General features: G+C 35.6%; 1 protein-coding gene across 1 annotated transcript; it reads right to left on the bottom strand.

Annotated features, from left to right (window-relative positions):
- Positions 1 to 16192: 16192 nt before the first annotated feature.
- On the bottom strand, positions 16193 to 17393 carry Prosbeta7 (proteasome subunit beta type-4). Its single transcript, XM_065217387.1, has 3 exons — positions 17110 to 17393; positions 16777 to 16983; positions 16193 to 16723 (listed from the first exon to the last, which is right to left on the bottom strand). Exons 1-3 carry the CDS (start codon positions 17262 to 17264, stop codon positions 16270 to 16272), a joined length of 816 nt encoding a protein of 271 aa, XP_065073459.1. The 5' UTR covers positions 17265 to 17393; the 3' UTR covers positions 16193 to 16269.
- Between the last annotated feature and the right edge of the window lie 846 nt (positions 17394 to 18239).

Below are 18239 nucleotides of genomic sequence, written 5' to 3'. Positions count from 1 at the left end.
GTGATCCAACAATAATCCGGGGTTTGGTGTTGCATGTTGGGGCAGTCTGGAATTCTCAGGGATTTTTAAATCAAATCAGGGAAAGCTTACTTCTAATCATAAAATACACTGCATACTCAATCTAGTACATTCAACTCCCCCTAACACGATGATTTTCGAATTTAAGTTTTTGTTATTGCTTATGAATGTACATGTATTCTAACTGGTGTTGTGTTTTATTTTTGCACCAACTTTTTTGTGAAAAATCAATTTCTGAAATTGTCATGATCATGCATATTTCAACTTTGATTTGGTGGTACTTTCCAAATGATTTAATATTAACCTATTTAAAACTCAACAACCATTTTTTTTCCTTAATTACCTTGGAATTCTGATCAACAATCATGGAAAAGACCCTTGAATTCTATTCGTAATTCCCTTGAAACTCCCCTTAGAATATCCCCGGAATCCTCCAATTCCTTAAATATTATTCTGTGAATTTTATTCCTTTGAAAATATTCTAAAATTTTAAACAAAACTCTCCTAGGGATTCTTAGTATTGTAGAATAGACTAGACTATACTAGAAAACTCTCTTCATTGATCCTCCTGAGTCTATCCCCCTTATTCTGCGAGTCACGTGACTCTCTCTCACCGGTGAGGTGACAATTGTCACCTCGTGTGAGGTGACTCTCCATGCAAATCAAATGGAGAGTCACCTCACCGGTGAGAGAGAGAGTCACGTGACTCGCAGAATAGGGGGGTATTTCTTTTGAAATGTTCCTCAGAACCAGTGTTGCGAAAATATCAAAAAATCAAATCTCACCAACGCCCAAGATCACGCTTGATTTTCGTAGACAAAAATCAACAAGCAAACTACTGCGGTTGATTTTGCAAGCTGTGATATCGCAGCTCGGAATATCAAGCTAACCAAACTTACCAACTGCAAATCTCACCAAACTGTGGTGAGATTGATTTTAATGATTTTTGCTTTACACCCGAATGCAACCGAAACTTTCATAACAGCTTACAGCAGTCCCTTCGCATCTGCCATCGGTGATGATTAAAAAGAGATAGCAAACTATGCTTTCTCTTCCTAAAAAAACGATGTGCAATGGAAACATTTTTGTGTCTAGTCAACTCTCAGCTTGATTTTTGCACGTTGTGGATAGTCTCGCAATATCAAAGGAGCTTGTAAAATCAATATCAAGCATGAAATTTTGTTCCAATATCACGCGTTATATTGCGAGCGCATGAGAGCGGAAAAATATCAATTGATTTCTGATTTTGCCAACACTGCTCAGAACACTCTATAAATTATGTTAATAATAATCTTTGCCTTATCCTTAAAATTCATTGCTATTCTCCTCACGATTCCCATAAAATTCTACTCAAAATCACCTGGGAATTCTCCTTGATGTTCTTTTCACAACATCCATGGAATTGTTCAAAGAATTACTTAGGAATTCAATTCAGAACTATCTATCTTCTCCCCATAAATTCCTTGGAATTCATCTCATTCATTCCTTTGGGCATTATCTCAGAATTATCTTGGAACCCTAGTCAAAACTACCTTCGGCTGTTTGATCTTTGATCGTCTCCTTTACCGACTAGATGCTTAGGGGAACTAGGGGCAAGAAGGTCACCCTAACGATATCATCATTGAAATTAAAATTAAACCCCATCAAAAAATGTTAATGATTTTTTCAAAATGTCATGTCGAACCTGCTCTAAAAAATGCTACGGGGCAAGAGGGCCACTCTTATGGGGCAAAAAGACCATATGTCTAAAATGAAGTGAAACTGATAACTGTTCATTTCTAAACAACAAATTACTATTCTAAGGTATGGCAGCAACTGCTTTTATTGTTTATTCCACTAAAATATTGACTTAACGATATATTTTTTTATATCTAAAACATATAAACCATGTGCGTCAAAGATTCAAATGGAAACTATTTTTAATACTATTTTATGCAGTTTGTTTTCCAAAATTTCACGAAAACAATGTATATTGAAAACATAAATTCCCAATTGTGTTAATTTCTGAACATTTTTGTACAATGTAATACATAAATGTAGGGGTGGCACTCTTGCCCCGTATTAAGTTTATTTTTAGGAATATAATTTTTGATTAATTAAACAAAATATTTATTAATTTATTGTTATTAATGCATCAAACAACCATCAATAGTGATGTCTCAATGCAGAAATTGTGAAAAAAATAAATTGGAAATTCCGAAAACCTTATTTTATGATGCCTTATTCTTATAAAAAAACTAGCTTTTCAATGCATCAACACAAAATGTTTTTTTGCATTTTTTTTACGACTTCGATTCGGACAGAAATTTTTAGAATGCTTCATAGGAATACCGTGCATAGGTTCATCGTGAGATAAAATTGAAATGATTTCATTTTCAAAATATATTGAGGGTGGCACTCTTGCCCCTAGTTCCCCTACATCTCATGACACATTAGTCTAAAACAAATATTTTCTCCATAGCCGTAGCATATGCGATAAAATTAATTTTCTCCAGCGCGAATATTTGAAAAATGTTAGAATACCTAGCTCAAAATGTCAAAAATGTTATAAGGGGCTTTATTACGGGTGTCACTACACGGTGATAAGGAAGTGATACTAATAATAAGAGCCGTGATTGCCGTACAAAACAAATGGGAATCACTTCACCGTGAAGTGACATCCGTAATAAGCCCCAAGATTTCAAAAATCAAAAAAACGTCCAGTAGTTTCTTATAACGTATCGTTAATATTCCTTCAGTAGCTATATAAATGGTCATTGATTTCTTATATGACATGATGTTTTTCTAGTTTTCAAGAAACATTAAAGTTTTTCTTTACAATTTATTACTTAAGTCCATTCGGGGCAATATGAGCACCACTGTCATTTTTTTCAAACATTTCGATCGATCGAAGAGAATTGATCATCGCGTTTACGCCCTTATGCATGCTCACTGTCGATTTTCTACATAAATTTAAGCTGAACACAGGGTGGCCAGCAAACCGGGAAATATCCGGGAATTTGAAAAGTAACTGGGAAAAAACCGGGAATTCGATGAAAGAACCGGGAAAATAAATAAACCATACCATAGGAAGGAACAAATTTTAACACCAGAATTTCAGAATTAACTATTAAAACAGAGTGATTCTTTACCAAATAAATTTCTTGCTCTTTTTGCTGCATAATTTACTTTAGTTTCCCGTCTTAGTGTTTTAAGAATTAAATCACTCAGCAAAATTACAATTTTAATTTTTGTCGTTTCAATTTTAGATGTTATAGTACGTTCAGACTACAGAGTTATAACATGTTATAGCGCTATCTTGATGGTGGTTTCTGTGTTGCAATTATTTGACAACCGTTATAACATGTTATAACTCTCCAGTCTGGACAGCGTTTTAAGTGCATGGGCCTTTAAAGAAAATATTAAAGATGCTGTTCTTTGGAAACAAATATTTGTTAAATCCGAAACTGAACTATTCTTTTCCTTGGTTTTAATTTTTCTGTATTCAAATTCTCATGACATGAATTCCAGAATTAACATGGAATTCTTCTCTGAATTATCATGGAATTCTTCTGAAATTAACCAAAAAGTACTTCGCGTAATAATTACCATTGAATTCTTTTTAGAATTTCCTTGATAATCCTTCTAAAAACTTGATTGGAATCCTTCTTAAAATTCCCTTGAACGGATACTTTGATTCCTTTGAAATTCTTTTCAAAATTTTATTTTAACGGTATTCAAAACAGCATAAACCTTTCGAAATTTTATTTAGAACCCCCTTGGAGTATTTTAAAGAAATTCGTTCTATTTACACTACATTACAAATAAAAGTAAACAAAATTAGCTTCAATGTCTGACCTATGATTCTTATGTTAAATCCTGCACTGAATCCCAAAATGTAGTCTGAAAAATTTCAGTAAGATAGTTTTCTAGATGCAACTAAAAATTGCAATTTCTTTTAAAAATTAAATTTCACTTTCACTATATCAATTATTTGAACGTCAAATTAAAGGGGATTTTTTTTCGATCAACTGAACATCATTTGTCAGAGAGATTAGTGGCATTGTTGTGTTAATTAATAGTTTGTTTATTTTATTTTTATGTTTTGCATATTTGCAAGAAAATTTGATTTCAACAAAGTTTTTAAGCAAGGTAAATACAAATGTTTGTAGTGGTTGTGCCAACAATACCACTAATCTCACTGAAAAATAGTATTCAGTTGATCGAAAGTAAATTTGGTATCAATATAATTGAAATAGCTTCATTACAGCCGGAGATATTTGTATTTTAGTAAACAAACTTTTATTAGAAGAAATTCATTTTTTAACTGTATCTAGAAAACTATTCCACATTAGGTTTTTTTTCTGACATGGGAAATGACCATCAGCGTACAAAGTTCAAATATGTTGTAAACTAGTGTTTTTAGTATTTTTTTGATGGAGCTCTGTGATGAATCTTTCGCACTAGGATGGAAATAAGAGCTAGAACACTCTTAAAACTCTGTGTCTTGTTGAATTTTCATCATAATTATCTTGGAATTCTTTTTAAAATTCATGTGTCATTTTCCTCACGATCCTCATACAAATCTCCTCAGAATCACGTAGTAATTTTCACAACTCCTTTTAAAATCTTCATAAAATACATAAGAATCATAATATTTTTTTTCAAATCTGTGACCTTGAAAAAATGTCAAAATCTCACATTTTGATTATTTTTTCTCCAAATATTGTATCACGAAGATTGTTATTAATCACAAATTTTGAAGAAAAGTTCTAGTTTCAAACTGTACAGAAATTTCAAAGTCTCAGAATTTCGGGAATCTTCTTAAATCACATTTTTTATCCTTTCAGTGAATAACCTTTCAGTAATATTTTTCATGTATTGGTCTCTTGGACGTGGGTATTAAATTGCATGAACCATGTTTAGTTTCACGTTGAGTGAGTTCCAACGTCAATAGTTTTTACATATTTGTTTGTGTTTAACTTTGTACATCAGCGCGAGTACTGAAAGGTTAATATTTATGTTAGTATAGACAACGGAGTGAAGAGAAATTTTCTTTATCCGATATCCCTAACAATTTCCTCTAATTCTCATTAGTATCAAGTAAATTTTTTCTGAAATATGTTTTTTAAATTAAATCTCTTATTTTTCACAATTCTGTCTTATAACCTATTCATCCAGATAGCATTTGGCCTAGCGACCTTAATCTCTGTTTCTTAATAAATTCTAGGGCTTTGAGATCATAAGATGTATCGAGCATAAAAAGTGATAGAAATTGTTTTTCAATGTATCTCGAAAGATCAATGATTTGTTTCGAATACATTAAGTGACTCATAGAGTTGAATTTATACTTACAGCTTTAAAAAATATTTTCTGTAATTCTGATTTAACTTTTCCCACATATAACCTCCAAAAATTTACAGTTGGACACGTTTTTAAAAATGCGTACAATTTCGTTTTTGGTTGAATATTAACCCCTGTCCAAGGATGAGGGGCTTGATGATGATTTGTCAAGTGTCGCTATAATTTTTTTTTTTTGCAATTTGATAAAATTGTAGTTTTTCTTCAGTTCATTGATTTGAAAGGTTCATGCGAGTTAATTTCACGGAGCCGTAAATTGTAGTTTTATCATAATTTTAATATTAGCATAAAATAAAATAGTAATTTTAAATTCGCTTTTGTAATGCTAAGGTAAATAGTTTGCTTTGAGTGTAAAGTTAATTTATAAGAAAGTTCTAACTGTTTTTTTTTTGCACTTCGAAACTTGACGGGTCATACCTCTAACATAGTAGCAGTGACAGTGTCGCATGTCCTAACAACAACTGCCTGCGACTAGTGTTCGAGGGGCTGACAGGGCTGAATACGGGTCAATACTAACAAAACTCTAACACTAACATGACCCCGAAACTAACGTTATTCCATTGTACTAATAGTTATAATGTAGTTGTACTTTCCTAATAACCCATCTATCACAGACAAACAGACATAAAACTCGCAGGTTGTTCATCGAATACGCATTTGACAGTCAATTTGAGTGTTTTTGGTTGGCGGTGCCGCACCTGTGGCGCGTACGGTCGGTTCCCTTGCGTTTGACGTCTGCACACTAGCGACATTTTTTAAGCGTACTATCCATCACCTGATACTCAACAGATGGCGGTAGTGTTTTAGTGACTATGTTTTGTGGAGAGAAATATTAAATGTGTTATTTCTGTTTGTCTGTGCATCTATGTTTCTTTTTCGTTGTGTGTGTGTGTGTGTGTGTGGGGGGGGGGGGGGGGGGGGGTTAATGTAACTAATACTAATACCTTTCTTTCTGTTCTTTTATTCGTTTTCTATATCCCTTCACCATCACCCCATATCCCATAATTTTGACGAGAGATGACTTACTTGCATGGTGCATGCCCAAGTCGTACTACAGGATAATATGCTGAGCGTGGTTCTATCACAAATCGATAGATCTGAGGAACAATGAGGTAAATTCTACACAGTATTTTAAAGGAGCCAACTCTAAGCAGGTAATAATAGCAATTAATAATCAAACAACCATAAAAAGGTAAGAATGAATTTATTTATTTTAAATACAGTAACGACCCGATTTTGTCAGCCCCTCCGCGCTTCAGACTTTTTTCTTTCAATAATTTCACATAATCATAAATCTAAATTTTTCTCATTCGTCATTCGTTAAGAGGGATATTTAAAGTATACTTTGGTGCAATAGGTTCAAGAAGATTACTGAAAAAGGGCATGGGTTATAAACGAACTAGATAAAAAAATAAAAGGGCATGGGTTTTGTAGAACATTGGAAAACATTTTCAAAAAAGGGGGTTGACAAAATCGGGACATTACTGTATTCCATTTACATTTACATGATTTATCACATTTTTCCGGAGAGCTTCGAGGTTGGAGCGTAGTTGCTTTTGTAGATGGGCACGTCATTTGTCGGTTTCTCGTGGATTGGGGCTCAGTCTGGAAAAACTAATAACACAAACAGGTAGAAGAATAGTTCCTCTATGATTTGTTATAGTTTGTTTGCAGGATTGTTCTTTTGTTCGCGGGAGGCCGACGATTGACGTGTTTGTTTGCAGGGGCGATTGCGCCCAGATCTCGGGGTTCTCCGGATTTATGGTCGTAATCTAATACACACAGTTGATCACAATACGAGCCTAAAAGCTGCAGTGACCTAGTGAGCACCATAGCTCGAGTCGTCTGAAAGTATTGTGTATCGCATGGAGAGCCCAACCGAGATTCTAGCCTATTAAGACTGCAGTTGGTCAACTCTCGAAAAAAAAAAAAAATCGTTTTTGGTTGAATATTAACAACCGGGAAATTTTTAAGATTTGAACCGGGAAAAAACCGGGAATTCCGAAACGAAAATTTACTGGCCACCCTGTGAACATTGCATTAGGTCCTAAGTAACATTGATCGATTCTCTTCGTCGACTATCTCTTTTGTTAATAACATAGCACATAACCGTTTTTTGTTGTGTTTGTCGTATTAGATGCTAGATAAAAGTTTTTTTTTATCGATCTGAGTGCTGAAAATACATGAGAATGTCTTTACATGGCCGTGGGGATACAAAGAGAAAGTCGACGAAGAGAATTTGTCAATGTTACTTACGACCTAATGCAATGTTCAGCTTGATGTACTCAACACGGTAACCAGCGTAAACACATAAATGAGTAAAAAAAATACACATTTTTTATATTAATTTATATGCAGCTGTCAAAAAATGTGTAAATTTGAAGATCTTAAAAATGTGTGAAAAAATACACATTTTAAGAATATACACTAATAAATTAAACTAGGGTAAACGCTCCTATAGTAGCGGTATGTTAGAAGCGTTAGTTGTGTATGGAGACTCAATACACAACTATAGGAACCTAACGCTTCTAACGTACCGCAATTATAAGAGCGTTTACCTATTCCCATTTTGCTTGAAACTTAATCAATTTGACATTAAACTTAGTTTAATCATATTGAATGATTACAAATTAATACTCTCTTTCTAAAAAATATCTTTTTTGAATTAATTTTAATCATTTTTGATTCTATTTTAATAATTTTTGATTGAATTTTAATCTGTTTTGATTATATATCAGTATTGAAAAAGAGTAAAATTTAATACTGGAAAGATTATTTCGAATTTAATCATGCATGACTACTGCCAAAGTAATCATGGCTCGGGCTCAATAAGGTGAACCGGGAATCTGCATACTTTTTAAGCTTTTTTGATTTAATTTATCTTTGAGTGTAGTACCAGTAAAAAAATGTGTATTTTTGTACTCATTAAGGGGGGGGAAATACAAGTAACACGTCAAAAACTCGACGATTTTCGGAATTTTTTTGTTAGCAAATGAAACAACGCAAACGTTTGGGATTTTTGCATTAAATTGCTTAAATCTCTTAAATCTTCCACTACATTTGAGATTTTTTTCATTGGTGTGTGACCTCTGTGGCTCCTTGGGGTCACATCGGAAGGAGGTCGCCTCCGGTGGGGATTGGTAATTGGCGGGCGTTCTAGAGACCTGAAAAATGGACAAAACTTACTTTTATCAATTGCACCTTATTCAGAAAAGATTTTTGTTCTATGTGAACCTCTAAAACGATTTAAAAATTTAGAAAAAAATATCTGATTTTTCACTGTTTTTTTCCACTTTAGGCAGACCTGAAAATTATTGTTAATGATATCAGTGGTTCACATAGAGTAAAAATCTATTTCCTTTAAGATGCTTCAAACTTAGCTGCATCCTGTTTTGTTGACGCACGCCATTTGTATATATAGCTAAGCGTAAAATTTTCAGTGAAGGAAAATGGAGGAGATTAACGTACCCCATTCTAGTCGAAATTTTAGTACTACACAATGTTTGTTTTGATTCGCTACACGGCGAATGAGAACGACCCAAATTTGAGTTAAGTTCACTCATAATCGCCAAAAGTGCAGGAACTCAGCGATGAGTAAAATTTGTCTCATGGTTTCCTGTGGAAAACCTAAAAAATCTTCCGGAAAATGAGGAAATTGACGAAAAAAAAAATTTCAGTCTCGGAGTAGTACCAACAATCAATACGAAACTAACGATTTTAAATTGGCTCACCACTTTAGTAGCCTATTGGTCCCAAGCAAACGATTAACGTACCCTATTCTAGTTGAAATTCTATTACTACACTATGTTTGTTTTGATTCGCTATGAAAGTTTGACAGATAACATCAGGGGTGTGTGGATTCATGCAGAACATGCAGGGATGACTGAAATAGCTTGGGACTGCTTGGGACCGTTGTTCTGGTACTGAGTGAGCCAAAAATAATAATGATTTTCTTCGGGACCCAGTGGTCTTAGAGTTACCTCTATGGTAGTACCAATAGACTAAGTGAATCCAATCTTTACTTTACTTTCTCAAATTCGGGATTTTTTCCCTGGAAAAACATGAGGCAAATTTACTCATCGCTGAGTTCCTGCACTTTTGGCGATTATGAGTGAACTAAACTCAAATTTGGGTCGTTCTCATTCGCCGTGTATGAAAGTTTGACAGATAAAATGAGGGGTTATTGGATTTTCCTATGTTTCGAGGGGTGAATCGATTTGCTTGGGACCGAAGATAGTATCAGAGCTGAGCAAAAAAGTTGAGCACGTTAGTCTTATCACACCAAATTTTGTTTTCATCTTCCAGCACAATAGTTTGATGAAAATGATCCAGCAATACGATTTTTGCTGAAACAACAGCAAACAACTTTTTGATTACTGAAAACCCAGTAAATCAGTTTTTTTTTTGCTGGAAACCAGCAGTCATAAACTGTAAAAAAGATTTGTGATTTTTCTCATTAGTTTGACGACCGCTTACAAGCAAAATTCTTCAAAAATGTATTGTATTAAGAATTCTTGGTTTCTAATTGAAAAAGTTCGCTATTGGAAGATTGCCGTAAAAGCTCAATGCAGATGTCGCCACTGCATGATGATGATAATGTTGACAGACTGCATATAAAATTCGTGAAAATTAGCGTTAAATCATAATTTTCATCAAGCCTGTGTAAAATCCTTCCAATATAACATTCGAATTGAAGAAGAAAACGTTTTTACGATCAGACTGATATGCATCTTTGACTTTTCCAGTTGAACTTTCATTAGATACACTGGAGTCGCTTTTTACGCGGGTGATATGTCCCGCGTAAAAAAAAACCGCGTAAAAAAAAACCGCGTAAATTCCGGAATCCGCGTAAAAAAAAACCGCGTAAATTCCGAAATCCGCGTAAAAAAAAACCGAGTCAAAAAAGACCGTGTAAGAAAAAACCGCGTAAAAAGCGATATACCGCGTAAATTCTGAAATCCGCGTAAAAAAAAACCAAAATCCGCGTAAAAAAAAACCGCGTAAATTCCGGAATCCGCGTAAAAAAAACCGCGTAAATTCCGAAATCCGCGTAAAAAAAAACCGTGTAAAAAAAAACCGCGTAAAAAGCGACTCCAGTGTATATTCATTTCATTTCGCTGCTCCATCAATGCTGCATTGTGAATATGATGTAAACAGAAGTAAATTGCTCAATTACTCAAAATAAAGATGATTTGTCATCTTGTTATCACTTTGAAGACCATCTAGCACCATTTTATAGTATGGTGCGTGTTGAGTAAAGCAAGTTCCGTTGCGTTTTCCGTCGAAAATTGTGAGTATCAATATGTTTGCTTAGAAAAGGCCAAAATGAACATTTATTTAATATTGGCGTCCTACCCGCATAAGCGCGAACCATAAATTGACCTTACCTAAAATGGTTATAAATTGTTTATAATCCCTGCTAAACTTCAACTGAAATGGTTATGGAACTTTACATGAACGTTTAATGATAAAGTTTTAACCTTAAGTATTATAGTTTTTTGGAAGTGGACCTTACAAATAATGGGTTGTTAAGAACCATTACCATTCAAAATTCTTGTTTTCTCCATACATTTTCGGAAAGAAAACTATACTAAGACCTTTTAAATTATGGTTTGAGAACATTAATGGTAATGGTTATGGTAACCAGTAAGGTCCATGAATGGTTTTGTAACATCGGTCAACTTTATGTGGAATATATCGCGAATTGGTTGCCTGTAAATTACTGATTACCAATTCACGATATATTTCACGTAAAGTTGAGCGATAATACAAAACCATTAATGGACCTTACTGACTACCATAACCATAACGATTAATGTTCTCAAACCATAAGTAAAAACGTTCTTATATAGTTCTCTTTCAGTTAATGTATGGAGAAAACAAGAATTTGGAATGGTAATGGTTCTTAACAACCCATTATTTGTAAGGTCCGCTTCCAAAAAACCATAATAGGGTTACGGTATGTAATGTGGGTCTAGTCCTTTCATTCGGCCTATCACGCAAATAAATAATTAATTAAGGAATATTACACAAAAAATAAGGAAAATATTGATCACTGATGGTTGATAAATGTGTACCACACACAAATCAATTTATATCACAACATTTCAATACATTTTCAGCTCTCGTAAGTAATAAAACTGGTTGAGAATATCACAATGTTCGGAGTTTTTAGCCGCCATGACTTATAAGGTTAAGATGGGAAGGTTGACTGACGATCATCAAATGGCCTGATTATGGCATTTATTGATTGGAATTACCTGATAATACACACTAGACGTAAAACTTACAGTTGCTGTTTGAATATTTTATGTTTATTTTAATTGTTTAACAACGTTTTCACAAGTAAAACATGGACCCAACTTTAGGGACACATTTCTTTTCTATGTTCCTAACTATGGCCCATGAAATTCATTTGACAGCATATAGCAATAAGAGTAACGTCAACAATGTTGTTTTGCATTTGGATGATAAGGAACGAACAGGAAGGGAGATTTTTTCTGCCAAACCTGTATAATGAACATCACAATGTTCTGATTTAGATATTCTGCGGTCAAAAGACGATAAGCGAAATTTTTAATTTTTAATTTTTAAATTGAGTGATTTAATGTAGTTTTCGTAAAATTTTCTCTAAGAAATGTTTTGAGGAATGAAGAGCATTAAGTTAACAGTGATAGTGATAAAAAAAAATACATCAGAAAACGTTACCAAGAGCGTTTTTTTGAGGATCAAACAAGATAGGACGAAGTTGCATCCATAAATAGACCCAATTTGGGGACAATAGACCCATATTACATACATTTCCCTCGTGAGTTATTGTCTTAAAAAAAGTAAGTTTTTCAACTTTTCGTGGTTTCTGATAGCAAACGACATGATAAGCATATCTAAGCATACCATTTAGCAGTAGAATATCGTTTGCAGGTAAATTCATTGATGAGTTATGATTAAAAACGTAATCGATGGCTGCATATTAGACCGAGGTTAGGGACGTATACCCTACATAAGGTTAAAACTTTATCACACAAACGTTCATGTAAAGTTCCATAACCATTTCAGTTGAAGTTTAGCAGGGATTATAAACAATTTATAACCATTATCGGTAAGGTCATGTGATGGTTCGCGTTTATGCGGGTATACAACCAATTCTCCATTACCACCAGAATGATACAACCTTTCATAAGTAAATTAACTTAATTTCCACTTTCATCTTAGTGGAAATCGCACATATTCACCATTTTCCGAAAAATGCAGCTGCGCAGGAGGTAACCTCTCGCTGTGGGTGCAAACTTGTTATGCATTATTTTCCATGAAAACCTCTCCGATCCATACCGAAATAAAAACAATTAGTTTTCAAATACGTTTTCTTACACGATTCAAGCAAAAGTTTCCACGAGGAATTATTAGTTTTTCTTTATGGACCGATTTGCCCCAAAAATCGTCTGTTTTACTTGGAGAATTTGGAAACTATCCTCCTTCTAGTAGTTCTCACTTCGAAATGTAGGAGGCGAAAGCTTGGAAAAGTTTCACTGAAAGACGCCAATTGATGAATCTACGCGAAACTGCACCAGTGCATGCGACCCCTAGGTTTGAAATCCAAAACCACAAAAGTGATGATGTACTAAAAAATATTCCATAGAGATTTTCACGTCCGGTTGCACGCTAACTTGAAAGTACTCATTAATGAGTAAAAAAAGACCCATTTTGAAGAAAAGTGGCTTAACTCATTAATGATTAAACATTTTTACCCATTAATGAGTATCTGTTACCCATTAATGATTAACAATTACTCATTAATGGGTAACAGATACTCATTAATGGGTAAAAAATTTACTCATTTAATGAGTTAAGCCACTTTTCTTCAAAATGGGTCTTTTTCAACCATTAATGGGTACTTTCAAGTTAGCGTGTGTATTGGTGCGATATGTGAGAGTGTGTTAGTGAATATCCGAGGAAAATACATAACAAATCGATGTCAAACTCATTTTGACAGATCTACTTTCATACATTTTTTAAGTTAGCCAGAGGAAAATAATAAACAACTTTACACGGCGTTGCTCCCGCTAGTGTGCGTGCGTTAAACGTCACTAATCTCTATACGATTTGACAGCTAGCAAAACGTCATTATCATTTTCACATCATTTCCATCTGCTGGCCGACCGTAACGTAGATTCATCAATTCAGTGCCAACATTTCAAAGGGGCGTAATTGCATTTGTAAACAATGGCTTTAGCCGTCGATTTCTCGCGAATAAAAGCTCACTCGTGAAAAATAATGACACCATCAGGTAGAGGAATGTTTCCTCTACCAGCTTGCATTGTAATTTTGGAGAGGTAAGATTTCATTCGCGAGAAATTGACGGCTAAAGTCATTGTTTACAAAAGCAATTACGCCATTTGAAATGTTGGCACTGAATTGTTCGTAACAATAACGGTAATACGGAAATACATTGAAGGAAATATTATCACTCTTAGCAGGTTGTGTTTTATTTTAGATTATTCCGGTGGAAAAGATTCTTTCGGAATCATCCAGTGCTAGTGGAGATGATCTTGGATATATTTGAACGTTCAGTGCTTAAGGGTAGATATGAACTGAATAAAATAGTTTTTTAATGAGTTCTCATTCTCTTTGCATTATTTTGTTGAATAAAGTGAGAAAAACGTGCGTTTATAATTGCTGAACGATCAGCAATATTTCCACCATAATTTTCAGAAAAAAATTGCTGGTTTTCCAGCAAACTTCTGTCAAAAAAGATTTTCTGGAAAACCAGCAAAATTTATTTTGCGGCTTAGCTCGGCAAAATCCAGCAAAATTTTGTTGGTTTCCAGCAATAAAAAAATGAGTGTGTGGGGATATAAAGAGAAAGTCGACAGTGAGCATGCATAAGGGCGAATACGCGATGATCGATTCTCTTCACCGATTTTCTCTTTGCATTACTACAGCTAAGCGAAACAATTTTCTAGAATTTGTTCAATGCAGAGTAGTAACAGGTTGTATTGGCTATCAAAATCAACAGCAAACGCACCGAGAAACGTTAAATCTAGCGAGTTATTAACAAAAGAGAAAATCGACGAAGAGAATCGATCATCGCGTATAGGCCCTTATGCATGCTCACTGTCGAAGTCGTCGAAGAGAATCTGTCAATGGACCTAATGCAATGTTCAGCTTGATTTTCTCCAAATGAATTAGTAAAAGTGACTCACTCTCTGAGTAAGATTCGTTTTCAGTGCATTGTTACGGTTGATATCAATGAGGGATTACCGAGGTGAAGCAGTCGGTTAAGTTGTGTGAGTAAAACCCCTGTACGATGTATGCAATTGGTGACGTCACTAATTGCGTTTGCGTTGATTTTTTGGATTACTAATACAACCATATTTCACTATCTGCTTCACCTCCTCTGTACCATTGGGTTGATTTCACTGTGAAGCATTACAGTAATGTTCGTTTAGTTGAAGCTTGCTTTACTAAACTAATCAAAAGGCACAAGAGAAAGTAACCTTCGTAATCTACAATAAACAAAGTTATTAATAAACATTCAACAGTCACATATTAGTCGTTTTTTTTTGCTTACGGGAGATAAGTGATCGTTGAACGGTTTTACGAATTCATTGCATTGAGAAGGGAAAGCTGTGGCAGCTGTTAAGCATAATGATTGATGTCGTTGGAATAATATTCGCTCTTCTCGTAGCAGCTGGCGGGATTTTCGGCTACGTAAAAGCTGGTAAACTCTTTTCTGTGTTATATTTCCAGTGTACCTGTTGCAATAGTTTTATTTTTTTTTAGGATCCCTCCCTTCGCTGATAGCTGGCGTTTCGTTCGGAATTCTTCTCGGTTTGGGGGCGTATTTCAACTCCATTCAGGAACCCATTCCATTGATTCAGATAATCTTCCTTGTGCTCTTGGGCGCCTTGATGGGCTTCCGCTGGATCCGGACGGGAAATTTTATGCCCCCTGGAATGATCACCGTGCTAAGTGCTGCCGTTTTGGTATGGACCTGTGTCATTTATCGGGACCACTTGCCGTTTGTATCGAAATCCGTCAACTCCGATGGTGCATCCAAAGCCGAAAGCGTCACCATGATGCAGTAAATGCGAAAGTTTACATTTTATTACTCAAAATGGCCTGGCGACTGTCTACAGTCTATACAACATTTTGGATGTGCTAGAGCGGGATGTTTGAAATCACTGTCCACTTAATCAGGGCCCCGACGGGATTAAATAAGATGTCCATATTTTGTTAAACTTTTAACATTCTTTACATTGCATTGTATCTACTTCATCGATCCTGAACAACATGGTAAGAACAACCCCTAATATCTGACATGGCAGGGTATTTTATATTGAGATTTATTATATACAACTTTAAGTACAAAAATAAAAATGTGGTTTTCACGTAGTATATAGCCCTATCGCTTTTATTTTACTTTAGTATCAACAGACTTCGAAGACCCTCCTTTTGCTTAGTCGATAGGCGCAGCTGTAAAACAAGACCATGCCGAAGGCGGTTCGACTACCTTGGGCATACAGTATGATTTTACTTGTCAAAATAATCTATTGCAAAATGGTACCGGCTTAGACAGCTCTCAATTAGCGATTTCAAGAAAACTGGGTTGTTTTTTAGGCCTATGGTTATAATACCTAAACCTTGTTTTCTCGACGATCTAGAAGACAAAAAATCTCAAAATATTGCTCCATGGTAAAGTTCGTCATTCTAAACATCTCGAAAGATATGATCCATTAACAACTGTGAAAGTGCAACACTAAGTTGAGAGCCGGCGTAAAGTCCAGTAGCGACGTAATAAAGCCAAAAGGGTTTCGAAGATACTAAAAATAAACCATTCACAGATGAGATGTTTTATTGAAGAACCTCGTTTGTAAATCAAAAGAATAATATTTAATATTCAAGAAAACCGCCCTAATATCCCTTAATCATCGTAGCTAGGTTCCAGTTTTGCTTCACGAAGCAATGCGCATCCACCTGAACACCATCGGTGGTGCAGATGGCCTGGGAATACTTGGGATCACTGCGGCAATCGCGGTACCACAGAACTTCCATCACGCTTTTAGTCAATTCGGTGGCCTTCTGCGCATCCAATCCGGCATATGCAGTAGGGTTTTCCGAGTATTCACGTAGCAAGGGCAGCGCTAAATGGGTACCATAACCGGTGGCAACGACATTGCTAGTATACGCACGACCGCGAAGGTTAACATGTCCCAGGAAGGGTTCACCGTCCTGTATGCCTCCGACTACGATGTCCAAGTAGAGTGGTTTGAATTCGCACCGACGATTGTACATCACTCGAGTAAGCCAATTGTACAGAGATTTTGGCTTCAACTCATTTTTATCGGACAAGCACGTATCATCGACCCTACAAAAAGGATTGTTCAATATAGTGAAGTCAGATTAGTTGCAATTACTTACACTTTCTGATCGATGTGTCGTTTGATGAACTGGAAATCCGCAAAATCGCCCCCGATGCCAACGATAGTTTTGTCGTTGATCTTGTGAACACGATCTACGTCGTGGAAACGAGCCAGAGATCCATAGGAAACTAGCTTATCGGCAGCAATTACTACACCGTTGGCAAACTTGAGGCCAATTACGGACGTTCCCGTTGTAACCGGAGTGCTACGGTGAGAAACAAAACAAATTGAAATGACTTGCGGAACTCTGTCACAACAATAGTAATTTTGAGGTTAGACGGAAATGGAACGAAAAACCACCGATTCCCGCGGGATAAAACCAAACACTTACTAGGATCGCTGGGTTCCAAATTCACCTGGAGTTTCCGAGCGGGTTGAAACAAGTCCATTACCGGCTTGGGCTCCAGGGAAATCGTAGAATGCTCCGGGGCTCGGTCCATTGCTCCAAAATGGTCCGGCATTTACAGTTGAGGACATAGGATACATTATGGATACTGTTGCTGTTAGTGGCCCTTTTTTTTACTGTTCACTTATTTTGCAAGCTGATTCTTAGCCGATTTCGTTTGTTCTTACAAAATTACACGAATTTCAGGTAAAATCACAAAACTGCTGGATGAGTTTACGAATTTTGTTGACGACGATGCACTGACAGTTTCTGCCTTTTGTCTTCGTGTGAGTCGGGCTTTAGAACAAGTTTTAGTACGGAAAATGGCATTGGATTTTGTACCGACAGTTCGCCGTGGTAATACCAGATTAATGATTGTTCTAGTACTATGACGGCGAGATGGTGGTAGCCGCCCAGTCAGGATGGAATTCAATATGACGGGTGATCATCATAAATTAAAACTTTCCAAAAAGTTTGCATTTTTTTTTCTGATCAAATTTTATTTAACGAACAAAAAATAATAATAAATTCAGACTACCCGTTGTTGGAGATAGGGGAAAGTATAGGAAAAACCACTAACCCCTCATTTAATCTGTCAAACTTTCATAGCGAATCAAAACAAGCATTGTGTAGCATTAGAATTTTGACTAGAATTGGGAACGTTAATCGATTTGCTTGGGACCAATAGGCTAGTCAGGTAGTGAGCCAATTTAAAATCTTGGGACCGAAGATAGTACCAGAGCTGAGCCAAAAAGTTGAGCACGTTTCTTCGGGACCTACTAGTCTTATACCCCGGACAGACTATGACTTATATCATGTAATATAGGCTGTCTTGCAATGAACACTCATACATCTAGTTTTCACTGGAAATCCAATGTATGAGTGCTCATTGCAAGACAGCCTATATTACATGATATAAGCCATAGTCTGTCCAGGGTATTAGAGTTACCTCTATGGTACCACCATATACCATATAGTACCTTTTCAATTGTTGGTCTACAATATATTGAATTGGTTCCGCTTTTTGATAAATTGAAATTCTATCCGCCAGACTATGAATATAGCGACTATAGATC

This window comes from Ochlerotatus camptorhynchus, unplaced genomic scaffold, assembly GCF_037179485.1.
Source record: "Ochlerotatus camptorhynchus isolate MF236.1 unplaced genomic scaffold, CSIRO-AGI_Acam_v1.1 ptg000077l, whole genome shotgun sequence".
Taxonomy (NCBI): Eukaryota; Metazoa; Arthropoda; class Insecta; order Diptera; family Culicidae; genus Ochlerotatus; species Ochlerotatus camptorhynchus.
Note: the sequence above shows the minus strand (reverse complement) of the source record. Positions and strands in the feature narration are given on the sequence as shown.